Below are 23,703 nucleotides of genomic sequence, written 5' to 3'. Positions count from 1 at the left end.
TCTACAGCATGTGGCTTTTGAATTTTACTCAGCTCCACACGAGGAAAAAGCCATCATTTTTACCGTCCTAAACTTTCATACTCTAGTCTCATTCTTCTGCTTACTCGTGGGCATCCTGTCTCTCTAGGTACCCCAGCTTAGAGCAAAGCCAAGGGAATGGGTTCTCAGTAACCTGCAACTACCATTCAGGAAGTGTTTCAAAGAATTTTCTCCAGTGAGAAAATCACGCAATACTGAGTCGTCCAAACTAAGTTGACAGTAATGGGATGGAAATTACAAGTTGAACTTATAAATCTTAAATGCTATGGGAAAAATTTGCATTTCTGAAATATGCTCGAGTGATCGTCCCAGATACTGAAGTTTGGGGAATAAATGAAGACCCAATTGCAACACACAAATAATAATAATAATAAATAAACTGCAACATAAGTGGAAGGAGCAAATTTCCTCACGAAGCCCAAACTGGCTTCAGCTCTGGAAACATCACGAGCAAGAGCATTATTTACCTCAATGTTCATAAAATGATAGAATGGTTAGAGTTGGAAGGAACCTTAAAGATCATCATGTTCCAACCCCCCTTCCATGGGCAGGGACACCTCCCACTAGAGCAGGTTGCTCAAAGCCCCATCCAGCCTGGCCTTGAACACTTCCAGGGATGGGGCATCCACAACTTCTCTGGGCAACCTTGTCCAGTGTCTCATGACCCTCACCGTAAGGAATTTCTTCCTAATATCTAACCTAAATCTCCCCTCTTTCAGTTTAAAACCATTACCCCTCATCCTATCACTCTACTCCCTGATAAAGAGTCCCTCCCCATCTCTCCTGTAAGGCCCCCTTTAGGTACTGGAAGGCTGCTATAAGGTCTCCCTGGGGCCTTCTCTTCTCCAGGCTGAACAACCCCAACTCTCTCAGCCTCTATTCATAGGAGAGGCGCTCCAGCCCTCATCTTTGATAAGCCTCATCTTTCCTCCAGCCAATTCATCTTTGTTCTGAACAGTCAGCAAGACACCTGTGTGCGTGAGCTACACTATGACCATTTTCTATGTCATAACTGTCAGTTTAAAAGCACCCTCCAACCAAGGGTGGATTTAAGCCAGCAGTTTCAAGGTACACCAGACCTCACATTGCCACCTGCATGTGGCAGCAAATAGTCTTCCACAAAATAGTTAATTTTTCCTGCAAGTTTCAGCATCTCTCACACTGCCCATAAACAGGGCTTGCCATAGCCCTGGGCCACATCACAGACTATACACTGCCATCTCCGCATTCCCTTTGTACAGGCAGCCAGCAAACAGAAGCCAGGTTAATAAAGGGTTTGCTGGTTCACTCATTTTGGCTGGGGGAAGAGGGCTGTTAACAACAGCGTGTCACTCTGCCTAAGCTCTGCAGATTCACCTTATGTGACTGGGCTGCTCACCCATGCAACACTTAGAGTCACATTTGACACCACTGTAGAAGTCTCAAAAACAGGCTTCCTGCAATCTATGGAAATTCAGAACCAGATAAAGTGGATTGACCCACATTAGTGCTCACCCCCTCCGCAAAAAATAACGATAAGCAGAGTCCTTTATCAGTCTCAGAGCAGCAGGTGTAGTGCTCCAACATACACACCACTTCTTTGTCTCAACACGTCTCATGACTTACTGGATGTGTTGAGGGACCACAAAGTATTCATGCAATGCAAGACGTGGAAAGAAGCTGGCAGGGAGGAGAATTATTGCAGTAGGGAGTTGAGGACAGATATGTCCCAAATATATTGATAGTTGTATCATTCAAGGAATCCAGTTACCTCTGAACAAGTCCACAACAGAGGTTAAATACATTGAGGAGTACACATAAGGCATGCAAAAACATCCTCTTACACTCTGTGTGCATGAGTACGCTCTCATAGTTATTCAGAGTGCGCTATCAAACCTGGAACACTACACTCAAGTGTTTTTCAAGCTAGAATCAAACCCGTTCCTTAACAAGAAAAAAATGCACCAAAGCTCTCGATTCTCTTTAAATTGTCAATTGCTATAAACTTTCACACACGTAGTATGAGACGGCATCAGATACTTGCCTTTCCTCAGCTGAGGAATGTTGAGAAATTGGGCAGAACATGCACCCAGCATGCAAAAAAAAAAAAAAGTATGAATTTGCCAGCACAGGGAGAAGGATATAGGTAAAAAACAAAACTGCCAAGAAGAACTGAACAGAGGAAAGTCCCAAAGCAAATTAAGCACCAGACGGTTTGGGAAAACAAAACCATTCATCAGTTGAGGACTGAAGTTAGGACTAAACTGGTGACATTTCGTTACTTCAGGAACCTCTTCTGTCTTTAATTTCAACCCACAAAGCATGTTAAGCATGACACGTCAAAGGCTTTTTGGATCCTTAGGGTCACAGAAAAATAGAAGTTTCCATATATATTTCAAGTAGCAAGAAAAGGTTATCTATGGGATGACTGAACTGCAGTTCTGTCTTGTGGAACTAAAATGTTATTTCAAATAAATTGTAACTAAAATGAGGGAAACTTAATTTTTTCTCAAACCTGAGTAAAATAATTTTATTGCTTCCAGAGAAGTAGAGCTTCACTGGCTGGATTAAGACAATAACGCAATGTAGAATCACCCTCCATCTGAACAGAATATATTTGCTTTGAAATAATGACTGATTACAGCTATTAAGGTGCATTTAAAATCTCAAGGGAATTCCAAACAAGGTAAGATTTCATGCCTTCAAAACAAGGGACTCGTAGGACACTGAACACTACTTTGCAGTATAATTTCAAAAAAGTACCGATTCTTTTTAGCAGCACAGAGTGTGCCAGTGTTGCTCTGTCACAGGAAATGCAGATGGGCTCACTTTGATGTGTGTTCATTTATCTCTTTGGAAGTGGGTCACAGCAACAGCTGATCAGAACAGTCACTGGTATTTACCTCCACCTGCCAAAGCAGTAAACCCTCCCAGAGGAGACAGCAATCCAGGAGCTTTAAATTCTTTAAAAAAAAAAAAAAAGAATCTGAGAAAGATGCTGCTTGTGAAACTGCAGGATGAAACACCACAGTCCAAATGGAAGAGATTAAAGGCAACTGACACAGCTGCATGTATCATTGTTCTAATACTTGTATCTCCAAATATATATTATGTCACAAGCCTAAACTGCAGGAGACATCAATGATTTTCAGGTCTCTTCTGAGCACTCACATGACTTCATTGATTTTTCCATACATTCTTGCTGGCTGCATGAGAACAACAGAACGATTCTTGGAGAACACCCAGCCTTACACTGCTCTATGTGACAGCTCAAAGGAAAACAGCAGAAAAGAATTCTGAAAAATCTTCCATAAAGTAAACCAATGAGAAATAGCAGTAAAATGTTTAATGCCTGTAATTTATTGTATACATACTCTGCAAAACTTTTATGCATTTGGTGTGTGCAAAAGTATACACTCTCTTGACAGCACCAGAAAACAGTTAAGCTACGTACGAGTTGAACCTGATTTGTCACATTGTGTAAAAAGACATTGTGCACATATGATATCCCCAAAGGAAAAAAATCATTGGCTAAAACTAGAAGTACCCTTATTTACACACTAACACTTTAATATTGCATCACACCCACTCACCAAAATAAATAGAAGTACATTCATCACAATTTAAACACCAGTCTCTCCATATATTTATTTTCTGACGTGTTTTGGTCTCCAGAAATATGCTATATCTAGAAATATGCATCAGCTACTAGATTATGTTACAAAATGCAAAAAAAATAGAAAATTTGTTTTCCTGGACAATATTTTGGGCTTTACACAAAAATAAATCCAGATTTCCATAGAGATCTCATATATTTCTTGAAAGATTTTTATTTTAAAGCACAGCACAGAGTTGCACACTAAGGCTTCCTGTGATATGCAAAACCCTGGCCTCCAAAAGACATCACTGTAAAGTGAAATACAGCTCAAATGTAAATACATTTTCAAAAAGTAGTCATCAATAGAAAGTGCCCTTCATTTGATTTAGCATTAGCAGTAAAGAAGTAGCTACTGTAATTGTGCAATCAAAGCCAGACCTGGAAGGGTTTTAGGAAAGGTACGTCGTTTCACACTATCAAGTTTAAGGATATAGAATCTGAGATAGCAGAAACCAACCAGCGCTTTTATACTCCTACATTCATTACTTCTTTTTTGACACAATTTAGTAAAAAAGGCACATTGTCAAACAGTGAATTAAAAATCTAAAAACCAAACCAGAATTTCATTAAATACAATTAAATCATTAGCTTAACATCAGATCCTCATAAACCAATATAAGCATTCTTCCAGTTTTTCTTAACCTCAAATTCAGATGCACTTTGGACAAGTATGTCAGTACTCTTGTTAAATTAATACTAATAATCTGGCAAGCGGTACGCATGTTTTTGGATACAAGGTCAGGAATTAAAACTCAAAAATTTAGTTCCTTCCTAGCCAGTTTACAAATATGCAGCAAATCCAAATACATTAAAACCCAAACATTTGTACAAATTTGACAGCCATTAGGATCCCATGCCAATTATGAGAAAGTACTTCTTGACTGTAAAATTACAAGTGTGTCCTTGAATAATTCTTCATATGAAACAGACAAAATTTAAGCAGTGGTCACTGTGTGAAGAAACGGTTATAGTGTCTTAGGGAGGCTAGCAGAGTACATTCCAGTCACCATCTAAAAGACAAATGACAAAGTGCTTTACAGATTATGAAATTTAACTGATCTTGCATGGTTAGATAATCAGAAAGTGGTGAAATAATCAGGTTTTATGTAACCTACATTTATGAAATGCAGATTTAATTCCCAACTGAATCAATTTTGAATTAATATATTTCTTTCACTTGATAAGAGACTTTTTTCCCCAAGCAGGCAGGAAGTTGAAGTTGCTCACAGCTGATACAGGCTCTAGGTCTGTCAACCCAGACAGCTTTCTCCAGCTAAAAGAATTAAATAGTGAAAAAAACCCAGTAACTTGATTATGGTCCCAGTGTTCATTGTCTTGAATGGGTAATTCTAGGAACTACAACAAAATTTTACGTGGTCCCAATGAAGCAGAGTGGATACAACACACTAGACAAGAAGTGAGGTTATGCTATCTTGCATGGTCTCAAGTGCATGCACTGAGAAACAGGTATTGTTAGTTAACATAGAAAGTTAAAAATACAGAGGAGCAACAATGTTATCTTCATCTGGGCTCCGTCAGCTAATACTGAATTAGGTTATGAATCTATCCCAATAGCTTACTCATGTCAGTGTTTTACTGAGGCAGTGAAATGCTACACCATTGACAGAAATATCCTGAAAAGGCAAATCTGTTTTTTCTTACATTAGGAGTCAGATGTTTAAAATTCAGCAGCTTCCAAGATTGTTCCTTACAGGTTGCTATCTGCACTGCTTCCTAGAAGCAGCACTGTTAAGAATAGTCCCCCCCAATAGGAAAGGTTCCTCCTTTGTTGCTTTTCTACAAGGTAATTTTTCCTTTTTATTCCTTTTTGTACTTTTCCAAGTACTTCTAGCATTAAAACATAACAGCCTCAGCAGCTGAAGCCAGATCTTGATGCAAAGCTGAGTAGCATGATACTGGTGAGCTTTGAAGGGCAACCTGGGGAAATCAAAGTGGACACAACACCAGATTTGAGCTTCAGACTCTCAGTAAAACTCCTGTAGACTTACATTGACCTATGCTGATTGTAAACAAATTCAGTTACTGAAAGAAACAGTCTTTAAGTGCATAGTTAGAAATAGTGTGCAAACATGGGCATTAAGGTAAGTAACTGAACGAACTCTCCTGCTATACATAACATTTTAGATTTTTGGTTTGATTAATCACAAGTATTAACTAGTTATCATGAAGTTGTTAATATTGAAGAGCTGCAAATACAGTCCAACAAAACTTAATTCTGATGTGCTTTCTAAATAGTAAGCCTAATTAGATAAATGACTGCTCCACATTTTAAATTAACACATCAGATGTTTAATGCAAGAAAAAACATGTGCATCATACACAATTTGTAAAAGCAGCAGCAGCTGTTAAACAAATGTGAAGATTTCAGGGCAGGAAAAGAATTCCCAAGTATACACTTGAGCCCAAAAGCACAAGTTACATACAAACACTAGAAATTCCTGTTTTCAGGGTGTGTATTTATCATACTGAATTAGATTGGCATCAGAATTCCAGACACAGCAAAAGCCAACATAACCTTTTGGCCATATCCATTAATGTACAATTTGCAAGTGACATGCACTTTTCTGTTTAGAAATGAAAAGGTTCAGATTATTTTTATGGGTCCTCAGATCAGAAAATATACAGTACTTTATTGCTTCAAACATCTGTGGCAATGGCTGAATTTACACCCAAACTGCTTCTGTACAGAAGACGACATTTCAATACTTTGAGGCTCAAGTTGGGAGACAGTAGGATAAAGCATTTTTTTTTTTAGTCTCAAGAAATATCAGGGAACAAGAATGCTATTCCTTTCTTGCAAGTGAATGCAAAATTGGTTTACTGGTGTATGGGCCCACACAGTTCTGAGTCAGTGCATAGCTAGTCAATATTTCTGCTGGCATCTTGAACTGGTTAAATCAATGGAAACATCTATTAATTTTATTCCACTTAATAATATGCATTAGTGCATTAATTTCTTCATAAAAAACCAACCCTGGCAAGTATTAAAAATAAATATCTTATTTAGGACAAACTAAAGCCTTGCTCTTCAGTACTTTAATCCCTTTAAATATTCTTTTGCCCTCTAACAAGCAAATGGAAACTGAAGTAGAATAAGAGATGTATGGAGGCAGAGGGTAGCAGAAACATGAATAAAGTCAACACCCTAAGTCAGTTAACGTGTCCTCAGCTTCTTCGACTGTCTCTTGCGTTTTAATTCTTCTTCTTCCCGTCTTAATTCTTCTAAGTCCTCCTGAACACCAAGTCTCAAGCTGCCAAATAAGATGAAATCCTTTACACACTGCTACTCAAGAAACATGAAATTTGACTTCTACCCCTCCCTCCAAGAAAAGCAATCCTAAAATTATTACAGCTGATTTGAGCAAAAATTTTAGATCAGTTCAACAATCATAAGTTTTCTTCAATTACAGCAAGAATACAGTACTTCAAGAAAAGAAATCAAGATTGTATCATTAGAATAAAATCTTTTGAGTGAAAAAGTATTTAAAACTTGTTAAAAAAAAAAATCAAGATTGTGAAGACAAATGATTTTAACAGGAAAGGTCAGTATGTTGAAAGTGATACTTAATACGTTATTTGCAGCCACTGATCTCTTCAGTAAAGGGCTGGATAACAGCCCTACATACATAGAAACATACATACACACGTATATAGATAAAACCAAATCTCCTTCTAGTCTTCACACTAGCAGAATACTGTAATGTTTGGGACAAATTGAAGGGTTTAGTACTTCAGATGAAATTTAACGTATTTTTAAAAAGATTTTGGGCATAAGTTGGGGTGGGTTTTTTTTTTGTTTGTTTTTAAATTATTTTTATTTTTACAAGCAAAGTTTGTGATGCATGAGAATGAACATTCAAGATCTATTTCCCGTACACACCACTGGCTGACTGAGTTTCATCTTTACCTACGCTTTCTTATCAAAAATGGTAAGGCTTATTTACCTCTGCTATAACAAGCAGCAAATACCCACTCTTAGTCCCATGACTTGGGCAATAAACAAGCTTCCCACTTTCTGAGTTTAAATCTGGGCATACCTCCTCGCTTCTTCTTTCTGTTGCTCTCTCCAGCTGCTCTCCATATAACGTAAGGCATAGTCACTTTCATCTTTGTATCTGGAAATTAAATATTAGTTTTCAGCACACTAAAAAAAACATGCTAATGTACACTTGAGTTATGAATTCACACCCCACCTTAGAACAAATAATTACCATTAATTATACCAATAACTACCAATAATTGCCATACAGAAATTTTAATGTTTTAATGTTTTGAAAGAATCTAAGTTACAAGCCTTTAAAATGCTTGCTTTGTTATACCTTACTGTCAGACAAGAGGAAGGTATTTAAATAAGCTAAATAAAAGCCTTCATTTTCCAGTAGTTCCTAGTCATACCAAGTTAAATCCTCTTACAGAGCAGCTAACACTACTGCATTTAACAGTTCATATTCAGGCAGCTACTTTTGATGAATTCTGAAATACTGCAGACTGCTACAGAAAGCATTTTAACATCCAATAATAGGAAAGAGTTGCTATGAATTATAAAGGTGAGACATTGAAGCTGTATTGTTTTCCAACTGTGTCCTACTGCATCAAATTTTATTGCTTCCCAGAAGAGCATGGCAGGCAGTGTGAAAATTCAGGTCCCTTCTGCACAGAAGCAGCTCTAATGCTTGTTATGTTTCTGCAATGCAAACCCATTTTTGGATTATAGAATGGTTTAGGTTGGAAGGAACCTTAAAGATCATCAAGTTCCAACCACCCTGCCGTGGGCAGGGACACCTCCCACTAGACCAGGTTGCTTGAAGCCCCATCCAGCCTGGCCTTGTACACTTCCAGGGGTGGGGCATCCACAGCTTCTCTGGGCAACCTGGTCCAGTGTCTCACGACCCTCACTGTAAAGAATTTCTTCCCAATATCTAATCGAAATCTCCCCTCTTTCAGTTTAAAACTGTTACCCCTTGTCCTATCACTCCACTCCCTGATAAAAAAAATCCCTCCTCATCTCTCCTGTAAGGCCCCCTTTAGGTACTGGAACACTGCTATAAGGTCTCCCTGGAGCCTTCTCTTCTCCAGGCTGAACAATTCCAACTCTCTCAGCCTCTCTTCACAGGGGAGGTGCTCCAGCCCTCTCATCACCTTTGTGGCGTCCCTCTGGACCTGCTCCAACAGGTCAATGTCCTCCTTATGTTGGAGGCCCTGGAGCTGGATGCAGTATACTGTGCAGCATAATACAAAGGATACCTGCACTGCCCCTATTTCCAAAACATGTATTTGTGGAACTATATGAATTTCTGTTGTTCTGTTGCTTGTTCTGCAATATCTTAAAATTGACATTTTTCTTACCTTTTCCGGTCATAGCCAAATATTTCCCGAATATGTTTTGATATTTCTTCTTGGGGTTCCCCTTCATCTTCAATGAAGTCATCCATTTCAGAGTCATATTCATCATCATCATCATCTTCTATTTGTCTCTTGTAACCAATAGGTGGTCTTCCAAGACCTAAATGACAGGGGAGTGAAAAAAATAATTAATTAATAACATTAATATAATAGTACTTCTCCTTGCTATACCTTGGGCTCAGCCATTTTACAGCTCTGGGCTTCAAGGTGACAAACTTCTGCCTTCTGAGAGTTAATTAGCAATTCTCAGAAACTCAGTAAAAGGAAATACTTCCTCTAAGTTGTGCTATAGAAGATTACTTATCAGTATGACCAACTGCATCCTGAGGAAACCACCAGACAAATCAATATTCTCAGAGCTTTCTAGGCACTTATTTGCTAGAGTCCATGCTGATTGTTTCTGTTCAAAAATAATTTTTTAGAACTGTTTGCTTACTGATAAGTTGAATTAGCCAAAACTCTTATATATCAGTCACAGGTGGGGTTTTTTTGGTGCAGTTTCATGTACCACTTTAAGCATCTGTTATTTAAGACACTATGAAAAACTTTGAAGACAAAGCATAATTAAACTATGCAGGAAGTGAATCCTTCAATTATTTTCCTTATAACAGCATTTGTATACCAACATCCATCACAAGCTGCTTAGGTTTCTTCCAAGTAATACTTCACACCCCAGGCCTGTATTTCAAGAAATATGAGCATAGGTAAAAATAAAGTTGCAAAGCAGGAAAAAAAAAAAAGCATTCTACTGTTAAATGAACTCCTTAAAATACAAATATGGCATTTTGTCCAAGTCTTCCTAATTGCATCTATAATTGACAAAGACTCTCAGTGACCTCAACTCAGACATATATTCAAAATACAAAACAAATAACTAAGTGAAAAGCTCTAGAACTTTATACCTTGTGGATGAAACACAGGTCTATGCCCTTGAAAAGATCTCATTCCATTTATCTGTCCATTGCTGGGTCTTGTGACTAGGTTTTTAGAAGAAATAGTTTCCGATACAACAGTACACTTCGGTTTTACAGTTGTACCCAAGCCACTGCCTGGTCGCCCAGGTCCTGCACTTGGGCTGATGCCTGGCCTTCCTGGTCCTGTTCCCAAGCTGCTGCCTGGTCGCTTGGCTCCTGTGCTTGGACTGATACCTGGCCTTCCTGGTCCTGTTCCCAAGCTGCTGCTTGGTCGCTTGGCTCCTGTGCTTGGACTGATACCTGGCCTTCCTGGTCCTGTTCCCAAGCTGCTGTCTGGTCGCCCAGGTCCAGTGCTTGGCCTGACTCCTGGCCTTCCTGGTCCCATACCCATGCTGCTGCCTGGTCGCCCAGGTCCTGCATTTGTGCTGATGCCTGGCCTTCCTTGTCCAGTGCCCAAGCTACTGCCTGGTCGCCCAGGTCCTGTGCTTGAGCTGCCAGCTGGCCTTCCAGGTCCCACGCCTGAGCCACCACCCAGTCGCCCAGGTCCTGCGCTTGAGCTGCCAGCCAGCTTTCCAGGTCCTGCGGCTGAACCGCCGCCCAGTCGCCCAGGTCCTGGGCTTAAACTAGTTCCTGGCCTGCCAGGTCCCACACTAGAATTGCTGCTTGATCGCCCAGGTCCTGCACTTGAACCGCCACCTGGATGTCCAGGTCCTCCTTTTCCTAAGCTGCTGCCTGATCGTTTTGCATTGGAGTTGATTCCATGCTGAAGGGCTGCAGCATTTCCCGATTTTGTATGGGCAGACTTTTTCAGGCTGGATTCTTTAGCAGATGGTAGCTTCTGAGCCCCATTGGCTGCTGGTTTTGAGGGTGGCACATGAGAGCTTGAGCCAGACTTTCCAATACCATTGACAGGTAATTTACTATGACTGCTACCAGTAGAGCTTTTTAAAGAGCCATTTTGTGAGGTTTTTTCTTTTTGATCAAATCTGGAGGAAGATGATAACCGTGAGTGTTTTTCAGTCAATACTGGTGCTTTGGATTTCTTATCCGTACCACTCATAGAAGACGACAGACTGCTTTTTGATGTGGAATGCTTATCTACTGAGCTTTTGTGAAGTTTTGCATTTACAGATTCTTTCTGAGAAGTCACTTTTTTTGAAGAACTGGATATCCCTGTACTCTTAATCTCCTTCTCACTTTTCTTAAGCATTTCTACTTTTTTGTTTTTGCGTCCCAGATACTCCATCTCTCTCAATTCTTCTGCTGTTCTGGGTCTCTCTTCTACCTTTTTCACTGCTTTTATTTCCACCGGTTCATATTGTTTTTTCTCAGCAAGCCTTAAGAGCTCTGCAAAGTTCAGAGGTGCTGGGGCAGTTTTGGGAGGTGCCTTTGGTTTCACTGCAACTTTGGATGGTTTCTCTTCATATTCTTCTTGCTCATGCTCAGATTCAGTCTGACTGTACTCGAGTTGCTCAGTTTCATCTTCTGTTGCATACTCAGCCTCTGGGGCCTGAGTGACATTCTCACAAGCCTTCCTCTTTTTAGGCTTCTCTTCAACAGGAGTGCCATTATAGCCATAAAAATTATCCTTTGTTCGTGAGGCCATAGCTCTTGCCTTTCTGTCATGTTTTAGTTCAATGCGTTTAGCCAAGAGTTCTTCTTTCTTTCTTCTTTCTTCCAGTGCTGTCAAAGAAAACCAGGAGAAAGTTATGCAAAAGTACTACTTTTTATTTCAATTTCTTGAAAACTGATAAACCATTTAGGACAGTAGTTTAAGGACATCTGGCTGACAGCTATTCAGAAATGATAGATCAGAAAACGATAAGTGGTCTGCTAACAGGGCAAGCTAACACACCTGAATCAGCTACTCCAACAAAGGTGAACAATTAAGTCAAATGCTGCTATTGCAAAAGCCACTAAGATGATTCAACCAAAGCAGCTCACCAGAATGCTGTGCAAACTAAGAACTGCTGTGTGAGGAGGTACAGCACTTGCAGGATCTCTGAGTAATCGGAGGAGTTCGGAGACTGAGCAAGAGTGTTTTGAGACTGTACAGAATTTACTATTAGATGTTTAAGGGAAGATGAGGAAAGGGAGGGAATCAAGGAGTATTGGGGACATAAGAATTAGAAAACAGGCTGAGTGTATGTGTAGTGGGGTGCAGGGGAGAGACAGAAGCAGCCAGCCACAGATGAGCAAGCTGCTGGTCACCACATCTGTCTGGTGGAGCCCTGTGTCTCATCTCCACATTACTGAACTGGTTTTAGCTATTTTCTGCGCAAGTACACTCTCTATCTTGAGTCTGTGTGACCTGCTGACAAAATTCTGGCTGAACTACCTGGTGAATACAATGAGACGTCTGAGTGCCAGATACTGGAGAGACCAAGGGAGTAAGGGCCAAATACCTTGGCCCTTAGACTCAGGAAAAGCATCAATTCCTAGAAAATGGATCAGGCTATTCATGCTTTGGGTGCTTAGAAAGGTACCATCCCCTGCCTACATTATTCTTTTGTCAAGGGCCATGACTGCATAGAGCAAGTGTTCATGCATGCCTATTTGGAACTCATGCTCAGTCTTGCTTCTGACTGGACCTGGCAGCAGACATAAGGAGCAGGCTCATGACTGGCCCAGGAGAGGAGGAATACCCTGGGTCATCCCGTCCAGATTCGGTTACCTTTAACAGAACAATAACTTCAGAAGCAATGCAGTATTAGCTTATTCTATAGACATTGGGAAAAAATGTGACTCAAACAAAACCTCTGCCATATAAATTTAAAATTCAGACTGTATTGATACACTAGACTAAGACACAACAGGAACTCCTACCATATTTTTGCAGAGGTAAAGCTTTTCAAAGTCGAGTTACCAAAAGTCCAGATAGTTTCTTGCAATATCTCTTCACCTTAACTATTTCTTGACCTCAAACAGTAAATGCTAGTGTAGCTGATTAATATTCAGCTCCTTAGGAAAGCATGCAAACATCCCTAGTACTTACTTAGTCCTGGCTTTCCCTCAGGATCAATTCCAGAAACAGATGCACAGCTGTATTTGTAAGAGCACTGAATAAGTCGATAAAGTCTCAAAGAGTCAATGAAAGTCTCCCATAGGAAATATTTTTTAGTTACCTTTTTTTCTTTTTTCTTCTTCTTGTCGTCTGAGAAATGCTTGCACTGCTGCAGACTCTACACCTTTGACTTTTGGAACCTTTTTGGGAGGACCAACAGCCAAACTGTACCTTTTCTGCAGAGAACAAAGAAACATGTCAGAGAAGTTAAGGAACATAAAAAGTTTAAAGTTTTTAAATCTGAGGAGTTGTGTGACAGTCATGTAGTTGACTTTAAGCACAGAGATGGTACCGACTAAACAAACAATGAACTCCCACTGAAGCTGAGGGTTGTGACTGATGCACTTGACTCATAGCTGTACTTTGGTTCAGGCTAAGGAGCAACAGGCCTCACATTCTTGGGGTGAACTTGCGAGCTAGACATCCCCTGGTTCATGTTTAAGGGAGTGAAGGTGTCTTGAAAAATATTCTGAAAGGTGGTTTTGAAACCCAGAAGTGCAAGATAACCAAACTACAGAACAAGATACCAGAGTCAAAGTGAAGAAATCTATTTCGTCTATACTATTGACTAGCAGCCAACCACTTCACCCTATAAATATTACTATCTGGATGGGCCAAATTTGATCTCTGCCTGAACTGCAGCTGGATTGCATGCCAGGTGACTTTCCCCTTGATGAAGGGCACCTCTCAAGGTTACAGTTTCTTTACCTGAGACTAACAGATCCTTCCTTACCCAAGATGGAGAGATCCCTTATCCATGGTAAGTGACTGATAGCATGCTGAATTAATATTATTACTAATCCATGTAATTACTCAATATTATTATAAACATTGTATTGATAATTCCATTAGACATAAACTGTTGACCAAGTCCAGGACTAAGATTAGATTCAGCCACACCCAGGCTCCAAAAGGAGTTTAGAAAGCAAGGGGGTCCACTCTGAACTTTGTGACTCTATAGGAGGGTCCTCCTCACTCTCTGCACCTCCAGTCTGTGTGAATCATTCTAACTCAGTTTTCCTTTGTATGTCTCTTCCATGCAGTAATTAATAAGATGAACCTTGCCATCACGCTTACTGAACCTTGTCAAACCACTGTTAAAACTTTGTTAAATTCCATCAAACTTATTGAACTCTGAAATTATTTTACCTCAATAAAATATATTGCTGCTTCTCTCTTTTGAGTGAGGTGCATTCCACTCATGAATGACAAGGTTGCACTTAGCTTTCCAAAGGAATGAACAGGAAACCAGAAGACAGGTAGGGAAACCAAGAGAAATTAAAAAAAAAATGCACTAGACTGAGAAGGAATGCAACAGATGCATCAGTAATGGAATAAAAATATTTCAGTTCAGCCTTAATCTTTGACCAAGGAGGAAACAAAAGCAGACTACAGCACAAGCTGCCAGAGCCTGTTCAACTCCAGACTGCAGGTTTACAGGGCTTTTTTGTGGATGCTCATTTCAGTTTCATTCAGGTTATCTTATTCAGTGAAAATAAATAAATCAACTCAAAAAATAGAATTACTCCAAAAGTTGGAACTGACTTCACCAGGATAATTAGTAAGTTAATCTAAAAACCAGTGATATTGATTTTAGTTCCTGCTCCAGTGATCTTAAACAGAAAACTATTGCACATCAAGGAGTTAGTGATCTGCATACCAGTTAACCTGACTAGGTGCAGGCCTGCACTCTACTACAATTATCACTTGAGACCACTGGATAAACTCAGCAGATTAATTGTGACAGAATATGCAGCCCACACTTAACACCTGGCAATTACACTACTTGCATGTGGGGTAATTTGCTTGGAGAAGGCTTCAGGGAGACCTTATTGCAGCCTTTCAATACTTAAAGGGGGCTTATAAGAAATATGGGGACAGGGCCAGTAGCAACAGGACAAGGGGAGCTGGAGTAGATGACCTTTAAAGGTCCCTTCCAACCTAAACCATTCTATGATTCTATGTCTCATTGTATCTTGAGGCAAAGCAGCATGTTTTCATGTAAAATCCCTTTGCTTGGCAGCGGAAATGATACACAGAATCACCTAGGTTGGAAGGGACCTTTCAGATCATCTAGTCCAACCATCAAACTAACATTGACAAAAACCATCACTAAACCATATCACTGAGTTGAGTTTCATTCATAGAGCTGTTTACTTCCAAGAACATCCTATAAAAGCTCAAAAGACTACAATGCTGGTGATCCTCGCTACAGAGAGGATTTGCACAGCTTGCCACGCCTAGATGTCTGTCCAGTGCTGTACAACTCGGGGTCCCAGCAGCTGAACAGATGTAAAATTATCTATGCTATCCCCCTTTTTCCTTCCCCATTATCTCCAACAAATTTTATTTTAACCAAAATGTTAAGAGTCTGAGTGCCTTTCTTACTGGGATCTATAATGAACACTTGCACTAGTGTGCTACACCTGTTCAAACATTACCTTTCATAAACCTACCAATTATCAGATTGGGCTTTAGAATGATACAATGGAAAGAAAGACTTTTTTGATCTTCTTTCCACAAACAGGCTAGAGAAGATAAACAAAGCAAAGAGAAGGACAGAGACCTTTGCAAAGATAAATACAATAGAAGCCAGTTAAATCCAGAAACAGACGGAAAGCAGAATACATTTAGGAAAAAACCCAAAACAACTCTATTTGAGGTTTGAGAGGTTTTTTGGATTTCAGTAGTAAGCCAATAGATGATAACCTAAACCAACATCTTACACATGGAAAGTTAAGATCCTTACCAAATGAAAAAGCTGTGAAATACAGTCCCAAATAAAAACAATATCACTAATAACAAAAGCAACACAAATCAGTATTCCCATAATTACCTTCCTAGCCTCATATAACCTTATGAAACTTAACTAAAAAAATTAAATTAAAACATCTGGTAAAGATACCTACATTCAAATGTTTTAGAAGCAATAATCAGTCACAGCTCCCTACAGATTTCAGTATCACCCAATGGGAGCCTTCATTCTAATTTCTAATTCATTGAAACAGCAGCACATGAATAAATCCTTGGATTACTTTAATTTCTAATATGCAAACCCATACATTATCTTGTAAATACATGCATTAAGAAGCAAGGTTCAGAGACTCATTTTTAAAATGCAGCCAAAACTTTCCAAGAAAGGCAGCTACAATAACAGCTATTTGTAGTTGCCTCTAGTAATTTCTAAAATAACTAAAACAAAATTCTAAAGATACATTGTCCACATACATTGCAGTAGTAAAACCCAACATGTTGCCTCTTCACATTAAAGACCGACTAAAGTCAAGCTCATTTACCAAGATTCACGTCTGCGCAAGAGTTCAGCACAATCTGAGAACTGATATTGTAAATTCTTATCATTTTGAGAAACTCCCAACACTGAACAACTCTTGGTACTTACAATTGAAATCATTAGAAATGATCATCCTAGCTAGGACTATTTAAAGGATAAGATAGCTGGAGCTGGGCTTCTCTCTCCTGGGAAGGTGAGGTCTTTCCCTCCCCAACTTTTGTGTTTTTTACACCAAAAGTATTCCAAGATCTGTTTAGGAAACCTGAACCACGATGCAGTACTACCTCTCAGTATTTGCTCAAGTGTAGCCCACAACTGAGTGGCCCAAAGTAATCTGGCATGTGCCATCTAAATCAGAATAGATAGAGAAGCAAAGCAATTCACACATTATCAGTGAAAATCCTTTCAGAAAAAAAGGTTGATGCAAATTAGTACCTTAGGAACAATTTGAGGTACTCCGTAGTATACTCATTAGTATAATTTCTATGTAAATTATTTTACTCCCAAAGTTAAACGTGTCATGTTTTGCCATTGGTAAATTAATTTGGCAAAACTTGGTTTAATTATTCAATTTTTACACAGTTTTTAAAAACAGACAAAACAGAGCATTTTCAAAACAGAGAATACAGTTGGACTCAATTTTAAGGGTCTTTTTCAGAATAATAAAATCATTTAGGTTGGAAGAGTTTTAGGCCTAAGGAGCACCTTTCAAAACTGCTGAATAGCAGGGAGAAATGTAGATTGATCTATCCTTATAAAGAATTAAAGTGATGGGGAAGCAGTTTTCACGCTTTGTTTTGCTGCACTACAACTAACAGTCCTATCCAGGAGCAGATTTGTAAAGCAGCTTGACAGACATGCTGTTTTGTCCCTGCCACTGATGTGGCAAATTGTGCAAAACTCAAGATTTAAGTCTTCCTATCCGTAGCATTTCTTGATATTGAGCAACAATTGAAAACACAGCTAAACAGTTCATCAATGAATACCCATTTTCTGTACTGTGAATCAATACTGTTGTTGATAAAAGTTTTGTTCACCTTCATTTAGAAAGAGCGCAAAATTACCAGTTTAAGTTTAGTCTTTTGAAAAGCACTGAACCATGCACAAGTTCCACAAGTACTGATAAAGTGGTTTACTTACAATGCAAATGAACATGCATCAGATTCCAGGTAAGCCAGGCAAAATAAGCTGGGGCACTTTATCATCCAAGCAGCAGCCACGCTATTCTGGCTTTTTATAGCTATTGCCAGGTTGGTTAAATAACAGAGCGACTGAGTTTGGTTTTTTTCTTTTGTGTGGTTGGACTGGATCTCAAAGGTCCCTTCCAAGCGTGAAGATTCTGTGATTCTGTGAGTGTTTAGCCTATAGCAGAGAGCAGGTCAAGCTGTTCCCCAAATGCTGCACTACTCAAGTTGTAAACACTGATTATCTCTCTGGGTAGAGCCTAGTGACAGCTCTGACTGAATACTGCTGAGATACACAGTGGGCACTGCTTCACCCAAAGGAAAAGTTAAAGGCTGTGGAAGTGCCTTCCTTCCACTACATGCCCTCAAGAAATAACAAGTCTTTTCCTACCAGTGAGTAGTATTTCTTCTGAGGTTTTTCATTTTTTACCTTCATCTCTGCAGACTTTGCCAAAGCTACCTGAGGCTCTCCCTGAATCTGACCAATGGTACTTTAAGAGTATGGTGGAAAATCCATTACAGTGCAAATCATGTTTTCCACTTATAGACAGAATAAACTGTTTCAGTGGGTTATCTACCATACAGTTATGTGACTGACAAAGCAGCAGATTTTTTCCTCAGGAAAGTATACCTCAAAACAAAAAGATTACTTAAAAAAAGATTGGTATTAATATGGCAAATAAACCCCACCATGCTGTAAGTGTCTATACATTCACACATGCACAGTGATTTGTGAGATATATATTACCTATAGAATATATGTATACATACAAGACAGCCATTCCTTAAGTGCAGAATGACAGTGTCTAGTAAACAGCCTTGGCCAGTAGGCAAGCTCCAGGTCACAAGTTTAACTGTGCAATCTGCAACCAAGGTTTTGCTCTTAAATCACTGACTTTAAAGTGTGGCACATGATCCTGATACAGTCACAGCTGTTCTGATGTCAGCATTCAAGTGCAAAAACTTGGAACATAAGAGATTTTATTGCAGGCTTCGTGGCATCCAAATGAAGACCCGAAATGTCTAGACCAAATACTAAACCCAGACACAAGCAACAGAAGTAGTATTGCCTTTAACAATGATCAATATTTACACAGGGAGCAATGCAAGACTGAGTGATCAATTTTGCCAAATCCAATTCTCAAGTAGAGCACCTGTACGATTTATCACTTGGCTACGGGCTTGCACACACAATGTAAAGACAATTCTACATGTGCTATCCGTTAGGGGCAACTTGCAGAGATTCTCATGGGGTTTGTTTGCTTGTTTTTCATTAGCAAGTTGTGAGTCCTGTCCAATGTTACAATACTTTTCCTGTTCTTCCTTACCGTTCATCAAGACATGTAGCCTTCTCCAATGGGAAGTCCCTGTTTCCCCCTAAATATTCTTCAGGGTATAACTTTCTGATAACATCACAATGGTTCATTCACCCAGTTAAACCACACATACAGCCTTGTTTGTCACTTCTCTCACAATGTCCTAATACTAGTGATAATATTACTGCCCTAATACTAACAAAAGGCAGCTTTCCAAATTGATAAGTGGTTACCTGTGTTAACTGCCTAAGGGCCTCTGCTCTCATCCTGTGCTTGTACTTTCAAGGCCTCTACTACAGTCTTAGCACTGTCCACACTGCAGACACCATGCTGGGGTTATCTGCACCTCACATTGCACTTAGCATTACATGCATGTATTTTAAGAAAGTTTTTCTCAACTACTGTTATTAATAGCTAGTTATGTCAATGTAAATAGTAGTTACCAAGCATGCTTAAATTCTTTTGATTCTCTTCAGGTGCTAACGACCCCTACCAAGAGAAAGGCTTTACTGATAAGAGTATTTTAACTATCGGCTCATATTGTTCTCAACTCCCAAACCAAATTTAACAGGGTCATACATTTTACACCCAATATGCAAAAATAATTTTAAGACTTCGCAATTGCTATCACAATACCCAAGCTGAACAGTTAGCTGAAAAAATGCAAAATTTTCTTCTGTTAAATGTCGCTTCACACAGTTACAAAAACAAATCCAACCCAGAACAAAACTAAAAAGCATACTTTATGTTTTCCTTTATGCAGTTGGATTATGGTCCTCATTTTCATCCGCTTATGCAAAAAGAGACCAGAAATATGAAAAACTGGAAGTTTTACACATTTCAGTCAGTCTTTGCAAGCGCCTGGAACTTAACTATCAAGTTCAGTCAAGTTGGGAGTAAAAGCCCTCCTCATCCCTTGCCAATGTTTTACATCACGTATTTTGCAGTTCTCACGTGGATGCCGAAAGCATTTCTAGGTACTGTTTTGAGACAAGGTTTAACCACATAATAAATGAATGCACACCAAACAAATAGGAGTCTGATTCTATGACAGCACCCTGTACTTCACAGTCATTCTCCATATTTCTCTTACAGGGCTTTTTTTGCATATGGGCAATCATTCAATAATTTGTAGATCACAACTTCATGGGCAGGCTCTGTAACACATGGGGTCCTCTGAACAAACTCTGGGATTTTGCTACTGTTTTACTTTGCAAATGCTTAATTCCTGATAGCTACATGTATCTGTCAACTTTGCTGGAGGCTATTTTGTAATGATTCATACTCACTATGTATCAGTCTGACTTAAAATCAGACTTCAGCAAGCGCTGACGTGGATGACGCTGTTTCAGTTGTGGGTCACCTCTCTGTGGTGAAATGCTATTCTGTATCAGATTTTGTGATTTCTGTACACCAAAGATTCATCCTCAGTTAAAAGGAGTAGAGAGCTAGCAAGATAATTCCTAGTAAATTATTAATGATAATAGAAACAAGGTGAAATAAAAGAATGACTTTGTTCCAACTATGCCCAGTATTTTTAAAATAAATTGCAATTCAATTCCATACTTTTAAGACTATCTTCCATACAAACATCTCAAAGTGCTTCACCACATCCATTGTCATGTAAAACTTGCAGCATAACAGAGTATACCAATTTCACCAAAAGAAGTGACATAGAAAGTATTTAAATCTTACTGAAATCAATATTAAATATTAAGTCTCATAACTGGCACCACGTTTAATCAAAGCAAGGTTACACTGGAAATCTAATGAACTGATAATACGAAGACATGTAACAAGATATATATACACAATACTGAAGCCTGTACAGAACATTATGGGAAAAAAACTGGGGCTCTATTCAGCAATTGCTATAAAGATTATTAGCAACACATCATTAATATCTTACACACTAGTTCATATGTGTACTGTTCTATTCAGAAACAAAACCTGATGCAATTAGTAGGGCATTGAAAGGCTGATTTCAGCAGAGTTCCTTTTGTATCTGGATTTCCATAGGGAGATGAACAAGCAGATCTGTTTTTACAGGGACATGATGCAATACCTGTTTTACACAGGTCCCTCTTATGATACAAGACCATATTATTCTTTAAATAGAGTTTTTCTATAGTTTCTACTTTTGAGATATATATGCTACTTGTGCACATTACTCTATTTTTCATTACAATAGACATGGAATATTTAGTTTAGTGCACTGTGAAGTTTATTTTAAACTTCTCAAAGGGAAATTTTGGGGATGTATTGTTAATGCAGGAACTAACATTTATGGAAACCTGTTAACTTTACACACCAGTAAATTTTGTAATTTGTCTGTATGGTATATTTAATAAAAATATTTAAGATTAATTATATTCTTCTTATATGAACACATTTTATGTACTAGTATTGATCTAGTGGAGTTACTTTGATTCCCATTGATCAGAAAACCTCCATAGGCCTCTTCTGAAGCTAACAGCTGCAGATAACCTCCAGCAGTGCCAAGTGTAGCTCCACTTTTGCTCAGAGACTTAGACCAACTTTGCAGTTAAAAGCTGCACCACTAACATGCTAGAACAGCAGGAAATCAAACTGCTTCAGCTATGGATTGAATTGCACCCTCGCTCCATGAGTTAAATCAGGTAAGCAAATCCTAATCCTGCCTTTTCTAAAAAGAGTAACAAACTCCTCATCCACTGCACGATAAGTAGGATTGCCTCCCTTCACCATCACATCTGCAATAGAGAACATGGCAGATATTTCATCAATTCATCATCATGGCTTATAACTATTTGTGACAAAAAATAGTGGTACAGTACATTAAAGCCACATGAAAAAAATAAGGTAAAAAGAAGTTTTAACCATCCAAAGTAAGAATTACAACAACCCAATGACAATTCAGTGGAACAGCTTGTTTTAAGAGTCATAAAACAAGCATTTAAATATCTTAAGGTATTTATATATTTGATTTTTTTTTGCATTTATGTTACAAACCATATTTTTATGTAGAGTCAGAGATGAACTAAATCGTGCTAAATGTTAAAGAGTACATTTTATAAGATTTTTAAAACATGATGGAATCGTACAAATTCCACCATATGGTTGACCCAGATTAGCAACGGTCACAATGTAACTGAACATTACTAAAGCTTTACTAGTGATACAGAGAGGCTGAGATACCCTCAATTCTCCAGTGCCTCCATTTCAGCAACATCAGAACCAAAGATTACACTTTTTATGTTTTTCCTATAGTTTACACTAAAAAAACCACCCTTCTCATTTACACTGCTTTAAGTAACCTAATCATAGAGACACAGAACTCTGGGACTCGGTTAAAGAACAAACAGGAAGAGTATTTCCCCAGCTGGTGGCTACCAAAGCGAAATATTTTTTATCCAAATAAGCACACATGACTTATAATTTGGGTCCTGCCAAAGGAATGCAACACAGTATACTGACAAACCAAAAGGCTACAGGCCCTTCCTACTCCCAGACTTCAGTCAGCCAAGTAACTGGGTTGTTTCACACTGAATCAACATAAAACTGACAGCTTGATTAAAATACAAACTGCTGAAGTACAGATTTCAGAATAATATCCATAATAAGCCAAACGCCTTTCACCAGCCATCCCCATATATTTGTTACAGGGTATTCCTTGGCAATAGATACAAAGTATTGGACAATGCATCATATTCATCCAAAACTTGTCACTCTTTGTCTCCGACTCGCGTTTGAGACGTGGCAGACTTCTGTTTTCAGAGCAAACAAAAGGACTTATCCGACTTTTAACCACAACCACTACCTCCCCCTGCAACACCGCTTTTGCTCTCAGGATCCCAGTATTTTCGGCGACCAGAAGGTGCAAACCCCGGCTGCCCCTTCCCGGCTACGAGCGGGCTGAGACCTGTTGACAGAAGGAGCACACAGACGCTCCTCCAGCCCCTAAAAGCGACTTACCTCCGGACGGCGAGGCCAAAGGCCCGGCCTCGGGCCGGCCGGGCAGGCAGGCTCCGCGAGTGCCAGCCAGGCCGGCAACCCGGCTTCCTCGGGCGGGTGCCCAGGCGGGGACCGAAGCCCGAGCGAGACCCTCGACGGCCCGTGAGGGGAGCGCGGGGGCCCGGCGCGATCCAGCCCCTCCCCGGGGGCCCCAACGGCTGTAACGGTCACCGTGCCCCAGCCTCGCGCCCCCTCCCCCAACATCCCAGCCCCCCCCGGGCTCACCGGCACCGAGTTCAGCCCTTGCTGCTCCGAGGCCATGACGAGAATATTGTGGAAATCCATGGTTGCCTCGGGGACGGAGGGGGTGTGAGGCAGCCGCCCTGCTCCTCCCCGCTCCCCTCCGCGCCCGGCAGAGACGACACCACCCGCCCCTCCGCACCGCGCCGCTCGGCTCCGCTCGCTTCCGGCCGCCGCCGCCTACCCTTTATATCACCTCGCCTCGCGCCGGCGTCACACCGTCCGCGCGTCACTTCCTCTGTGACGAGCGCCTCGCGGCCGCTGGGGAAGGTCGGGGGCGGAGGGGCGGCGGCACCTCCTCCTGCTCTCCGTCAGCCCCAGAGGAGCGACGGGGGGCGGTGGCGGCCTAATAAAGGGCGGCTGGGACCGCCCCCGCCCGGCCCGCAGCCCGTCGCTGTGGAGCCGGCGCTCCGTTGTGTCCCCTCGGGCTCCCCCGGCCACAGCCTTGCGCGCCTCAGTATCACCCGGAGAAACACCTTACTAGGCCCCAGCCCGGACATAGAATCGTGTCAACAAATCAAATTAAATTACTGATTTTAATTTTTTTTTTTTTTTTTTTAATAGCAGCTGGTGCTGTTTCGGTGGCGGTGAGGGGCCACC

General features: G+C 40.1%; 1 protein-coding gene across 2 annotated transcripts; it reads right to left on the bottom strand.

Moving 5' to 3' along the window:
• Positions 1-3,356: 3,356 nt before the first annotated feature.
• SPTY2D1 (SPT2 chromatin protein domain containing 1) lies at positions 3,357-23,265 on the bottom strand. 2 transcript variants are annotated; one of them, XM_074149014.1, is made up of 7 exons: positions 23,089-23,265; positions 13,140-13,254; positions 10,315-11,697; positions 10,003-10,182; positions 9,044-9,200; positions 7,735-7,812; positions 3,357-6,948 (listed from the first exon to the last, which is right to left on the bottom strand). In XM_074149014.1, the coding sequence occupies exons 1-7, from the start codon at positions 23,146-23,148 to the stop codon at positions 6,852-6,854; spliced, it is 2,070 nt and encodes a 689-aa protein (XP_074005115.1). In that variant the 5' UTR covers positions 23,149-23,265; the 3' UTR covers positions 3,357-6,851. The 2 variants fall into 2 exon arrangements, with proteins under 2 accessions (XP_074005115.1, XP_074005114.1); XM_074149013.1 differs by having other exon boundaries at positions 10,003-11,697.
• Between the last annotated feature and the right edge of the window lie 438 nt (positions 23,266-23,703).

The sequence above is a fragment of the Numenius arquata genome, chromosome 6 (genome assembly GCF_964106895.1).
Source record: "Numenius arquata chromosome 6, bNumArq3.hap1.1, whole genome shotgun sequence".
NCBI classification, from domain to species: Eukaryota; Metazoa; Chordata; class Aves; order Charadriiformes; family Scolopacidae; genus Numenius; species Numenius arquata.
Note: the sequence above shows the minus strand (reverse complement) of the source record. Positions and strands in the feature narration are given on the sequence as shown.

Coding starts and splice junctions, on each gene's coding strand:
- SPTY2D1 (XM_074149013.1), bottom strand. CDS start 23,148: ATGGATTTCCACAATATTCTCGTCATGGCCTCGGAGCAGCAAGGGCTG. Junction 11,698..13,139: donor AGAAGAAAAAAGAAAAAAAG/GTAACTAAAAAA, acceptor TTTCTTTGACAG/CACTGGAAGAAAGAAGAAAG. Junction 9,201..10,002: donor ACCTGTGTTTCATCCACAAG/GTATAAAGTTCT, acceptor CCTGTCATTTAG/GTCTTGGAAGACCACCTATT.